The 6,000-nt window shown below is 38.8% G+C and overlaps 1 protein-coding gene across 2 annotated transcripts in view; it reads left to right on the forward strand.

The window, feature by feature from the left end:
* TMEM144 (transmembrane protein 144) overlaps nucleotides 1-5,701 on the forward strand; it is a 45,727-nt gene extending 40,026 nt beyond the window's left edge. For both annotated transcript variants that reach the window (XM_068542021.1, XM_068542022.1), the window contains one exon: nucleotides 4,168-5,701. In XM_068542021.1, coding sequence (XP_068398122.1) covers nucleotides 4,168-4,251 — 84 coding nt within the window. In that variant the 3' untranslated portion in view covers nucleotides 4,252-5,701. The remainder of the gene's footprint in view (nucleotides 1-4,167) is intronic.
* The last annotated feature ends 299 nt before the right edge of the window (nucleotides 5,702-6,000 follow it).

Genomic DNA, 6,000 nt, shown 5'->3' on the forward strand with positions numbered 1-6,000 from the left:
TATTTTAGTTAGGGTTGCTTTCCACAGAAAGTAATTCTATGCCCAAGGCACACTGTAAATCTCTTTGCAAATATTTCATCTGCCTCGTGAAGGATAATGATTTCTATTTAAGAATTGGGTATTATCCAGCATAACACTCTGAAGCCTTAGAGAAGAACAAGTAAGTAACCATAGCTTATTTACAACTATAGATATAAATAAGCACAAACTAAGAATAGATTTATTATGAAGCATTTAAAAATTATTTTAGTCACTACCACAGTAATAACGATACTGAATTTAAAATCTTCTTCCCTAGATACAAGAACGCCCTTGAGAGAGAGAATCCCTAACCATTGGGCCTCGTGTTAATTCTTCAGAGTCCTCTAAAAAGACACTAAGCACATTCAAAGAAATGTTTTTTTAAGACACCTTTTAAAAAAACAGCTCAGACCAAATAGAGGAGGAACTTTTAAAAATGATAAAACATGACCAAGTAGGGTTTAATTCAGGAATGCAAGGATGGCTCATAATATGCAAGTTAATTAATGTAATTTATTATACTATTAGATAAACAGAAAGAAACTCTGTGACAATATACATTCAAAAGGCATTTACTAAAATTAAAAACCAGTTTTTAATTAAGAAAACAACCTCTTACAATAGTAGAAACCTCTTACAAATAAGAGGAAGCTTTAGTTGATACAAGATGTCTATCAAAAAACAATAGCAAGTACGTAACTAAAGTGAAACATAAGAGTTCTCTGTCAATTCTATCTCAATAGAACTGAAACAATGAGAGTTTTCTGTAAGTTGGAAGTCATAGATTTTCCATCATTGCTATTATTCAGTATTTTCTGGAGATCCTAGCCAGTGTGATAAGATAAAATTAAGAAATAAGAGGACTAGGTATAGGAGAGAAAATTGTCATTTGCATATAGCATTCTCTTCTTTAAAAATTTAAGAGTATCAGCTGAAAATCTTGAGATCCACTAAGATCATTTACTAAGGCACTGAAATATAGGATAAATATTAAATCAATAGCTTTCCAATATGCCACTAAGAACCAATTAAAAAGAGGAAAATAAATGCTATTAATACCTACAAAAATTATAAAAATAAAAGAAAATAATTAACAAGAAATGTGCTGGATTTATAAAATCTTTCCCTTTACTGCAGAAGTTTACTACAAAACATAAAAGACTATCAGAATAGATCGGAGACTCATATATCCCTGATGGAAGAACTCACTATGGCTTAGGCAGCACCTCCAATTACATTCAGTGTAATTCGGATAAAATCCCATTGTGTTTGATCTGCAGATTTGAGAGTGAGTGCAAAAGTTTGGCCAAGTATGTAAGTAAAAATAGAGAGAGGGCAAAGCTGAAAGCACAGTGAGTTTTGCTGACCTTTTAACTCTAGTTTAAAAAGCCTTACAAATCTGTCTACAAACAGAACTTAAGGTGTGTCCAGCGATACTTATTCAATGCAGATACTGAGTTGCCTCTTGACAGCAACTTTAAAGGAAAGTTTTAAATACTTCCCATGCCAAGGAGTTTAAGAAAGAGTTAGCAACTAGACAGTGATACCAAAATCCTATTTGAATTTTAAAAATTATTTTTCTTAAAAAGAAAATAAAACCCTAGAGGAAAACAAAACCAAAACGTTTATCTTTATGACTCATAGGTCCTATCAGCTATGTCTTGAAGCCGTCCTAAAAGACACATATTTAAAAGTCTACAACCTGGAGCAATAAGGACTTAATCGGAGAGCCAAGCACTTTTTGTGTGAAAGAGTTTAACGATTTTATTTCATTTTAATGACATCAGTGCTCTGGTTTGTCTGCTTTGCCCTTGAGACATTCTTTTATATCTGATATCTGTTCTTCTTTGGGAAGTTTGTTTTAGAATCTTATATTTAGCTATTTTAAACTAGACAGACATTATATTTTTAGCAACGCATTTTAGTCAGTGTGTCCACAGTAATCCCAATGCAGGGGATTGTTACCACAGCAATTGACAGGTCCGTAGCAACACCCAGATAAAGAATGAGATGATTTGTCATTTTAGTAGCTGTCTCAGAAATCCAAGTTAAACACTTTTTTTGCTTTGGGAAGGAATGTTAGCATGATCTTTCTAAGAGTCAACATTCACCTTTGACAAAGGAAAACTATTTTGCCCAAATATAATCGTTCTTTTTATCTAGGACACTAGGCAGTTTGGACAGATTCTTAACCTTAAAAGGGAAAATTTTTTACCCCCTAAGAACATTGTTCTTCTGTCTACATAGACAATAAAATAGAGAGCTTATGAAGTATTCACATAATTAGGTGGTAAAGTGCTGATAAGTGAGGCCCCATATATTGTTTTTTCTTATTTCAGTGATTGCATCAATTGGCTAATTCACAAAGCACATTTGGAAATTGCCCGAGTGTATTGATTCTTTGAACAAATATTTATTGAGCGCCCACTCTGCACCAGTACTGGTATCTAGGCAAAGGCTGCAATCTTTAAGACTAAGAAAAAGATGTCAGGGACCCTTAACGCCCTCATGCAGGAGTGTGTGTGTGTGTGTGTGTGTGTGTGTGTGTGTGTAAATAGGCTGCCCTGTGCCTGGCAAGGATTTGTGCTGTCTTTCACTTGTAGAACTTGAATTAGAGTGGCTTCTGGTAGAATCGGTGCTGACAGTGAATCAGGTAATTCAACCAGCCCAACCCGACTTACAAAGACCACTGTGGTCATCAAACAGACGCAAAATCACCCACTTTAACCCAACTGTTTATTAAGATTAAAAAAAAAGGGGATATACATTTTTGACTATATATTAATTGTCATTAATCTTAAAAAAAGCTGGTAATAGTATCATATGATTTGACTATCAGGAGATCTCAGTGTAATTGAGATCCTATATTACTTGCCTCAGAGTATTGGGTCTATATTTAAAGAGCTATATAGACAGCCTGGCAATCATTCAGAAGGGAACATCCAGGACCGTGCGGGAGCTTGAAACCGTTCCATTTGAAAGATAGCCAAAGGAGCTAAAATATTGACCAGGGAAAAAGATGCTTCAGGGATAAAAGACATTTATTTTTCAATGTTTGAGGGTTTATCTTGTGGAAGAGAGATTAGAATTGATCTATCTGTACCCCTAGAGATGGAGCTTATGAGAAATACAATATTTCTACCACGCACAGGACGGTATTTCTTTGTTAAGGTACAGATGGAGTGGCTGCGGTGGGAGGTGGTCCTCCGTGCTTCCATCTTTAAGACAACATAGCTGGGCGAGTAAACTCCATCTCTGTTTCTCCCTTGCGCTTTAGACTGGTCTCTGTCTCTCCATCTGCACTTCATCCTTTCTGCCCAGGAAGACTGCGATCACCTTCTCATTGGTCCCCTTGCATCCATTCTGGCCCCCTCCGATCTGTTCACCATCTGCAAAAGCGTGGGCTTTACAAAATGCAAATCCCGTCTTTTCGCCACACCCAGCTCTGGCCATTCCTCTGATGTTTTCCCACTGCTTGGAAAAATAAAACCAAAAGTAGAGCATGGCCTCTAAGATGCCTGTGTGCTCAGGCCCATAGCTTCCAACCTCATCGAGCTCCACCTAACTCACTGCTGTAGCCTCTTGGAACTTCTTTTAATCCTCTCGGACCTTCTCTTAATCCCTGGCGAGTACCATGTTTCTCTTGCAGCAGAGCTCTGCACACACATTCCTTCTACCCAGGATCTCTACCTGCTGCCCTCCTTCCCTGCTCAGTTCATTGACACTTAGAAGCTCAACTCAACCTCAAACCTCCCTCCTTAAGATTCCTTGGTAACACACAAACAGCCTTGGGTGTTTGCTTATTAGCCTCTCTCTGGCTTTTAACATGCCTTTCTGTAATGATTTTATTCATTCCTGTCTCCCATATTATGTGAGTAGCTGAATAGGGACACGTTTCTGTTCACCATTTTAACCCCAGCAAGTGTGGATGCATAGTGGGCGTGCACATGTGTTTCCTGAATGGTTAAATGATGGAGGATCTCCGGGGTTTCCAGAGAGTCAGGGAGATCAGGCAGAGGGGTAGCGAAAAACATACGGGAGGTAGACCAGATGGTTAGTAAGGTCCGCAGCAATGTTGAGAGTCTGTGCTTTTTGCATATTTGGTTCAGGTTTTCTTAATGACAGTTATTCATTTTTATTACTTAGGGTCGACAAAACTACCTGCTGATGATACTTGCATTTTGCATCATCTTGGCTGGAGCCTTATGCACAGCTTTTTCTAAAATCTAACAACCACAAGGCCAGCAGATGGCAGCAGTGCTTGAGAACACGCCTCTCCTGGACACAGAGACTGTGCTGAGAACAGGGTTCATGTTCATACGGCAAATGGACCTCCATCCATCCCGGATTAGGGTAGATGATTTTTTTTCCCCCACAAATGTGAGAATGAAGGAAAACACTTTCAGTCGAGCATAAAAATGAGAAATTCTTCTAATGAACTTATTTATGAAGCATTACATCTAATGATGCTGCTTTAACCACAATATGTATTTACTGGTGCATAATCTAGAAAACAGTGTGGATTTCGTATGCAAAGAACTTGGTATATGTCCAAATTTCCAACATATGAACCTCATTAGTGAAGATAGGCATGAAAATGTTTGGGGTGGGGGAGGAGTGGGAAGAAGACTTATAGTGGCATTAGAATCCAAAGATATCTGGGGCCTTTGCGAGAAAAAGTAAATGTCAGAGTTGGTAACAGAATGTGAAAAGGGCCATTTCATTTTTTTTAGCCCAGACTTATTTTTACCTCAAATTAATGTTGCCCACTTCTCCATCACCTACCTGACTTAGCTCAAAATGCCTTTTGATTATCTCCAGATAAAATCCATCCTCAGAGAACAAAAACTTCCACCATTGAGAATATGTGTGTAACACATATACATACATAAACAAGTACACACATGAATACACATGCATATATGTATGTACTACTCCAAATTGGGGGAAGATTCTAGAATTGGTGAAGTGAGATTCTAGCTTATCAGAGTGAGAATTTTAAGGGACCAACACACTCCTTTAGATGTACAATTTAATTTTTTTTTCTGAAATATACTTTTCTAAAATCCCTCTTGTAACTGGTGGTTTTCTTCCTGTTTTAACTGGCGGTTTCCACTAGGTAAAAGAAAATCACAGAAAATGATAGTGTTCTTTAAGAAAACTGAAATGGAGTTGCTAGTACAATGTTTATCACAGTGGTTCCCAAACTCTCAAAATAATCGAATTAAAAAACCTGGAAGAGTGCAGTGTCAGTTTCACCCACTCCCTCTCCTAGAAGCACTTTACTTTGCTGCTAGTACAGGCAGAAAGTGTGTGTGACTCCCTAGCTAATCTGTATGGGTTCAAATCCTGCCTCTGCTTCATCTTAACTGTGTGACTTTGGATAAAGGTCCTGCACCCCCTGTATCAGATTCCCCATCTGTAAACTGGAGATAATGGTAACATCCATCTCACATGGTTACTGGGACGTTCAAATTAGTGAAAATCTGTAAAGTATTTTCATGAATGTCTGGCGCTTGGCAAATATATAATTCTTTTTTTTAATTCATTTTTGGCCGCATTGGGTCTTCGTTGCTGCGTGGGTTTTTCTCTAGTTGCGGCGAGCGTGGGCTACTCTTCATTGCGGTACACAGGCTTCTCATTGCAGTGGCTTCTCTTGTTGTGGAGCACGGGCTCTAGGCACGCGGGCTCAGTAGTTGTGGCTCGCGGGCTCTAGAGTGCAGGCTCAGTTGTTGTGGTGCATGGGCTTAGTTGCTCCGCGGCATGTGGGATCTTCCCGGACCAGGGCTCGAACCCGTGTCCCCTGCATTGGCAGGCGGATTCCTAACCACTGCGCCACCAGGGAAGTCCCTCTAATTCTTAGCTATTATAATATGTCCTGTTTGAGAAAGAAAGCCTGTGTCTGTAGATTGGAGAATACTTTGTAAGAGCTACTCCTCTCACCACCACCCACACTCAAACAACTCCTTATGCCTCTCT

This window comes from Eschrichtius robustus, chromosome 4, assembly GCF_028021215.1.
Source record: "Eschrichtius robustus isolate mEscRob2 chromosome 4, mEscRob2.pri, whole genome shotgun sequence".
Lineage (NCBI taxonomy): Eukaryota > Metazoa > Chordata > Mammalia > Artiodactyla > Eschrichtiidae > Eschrichtius > Eschrichtius robustus.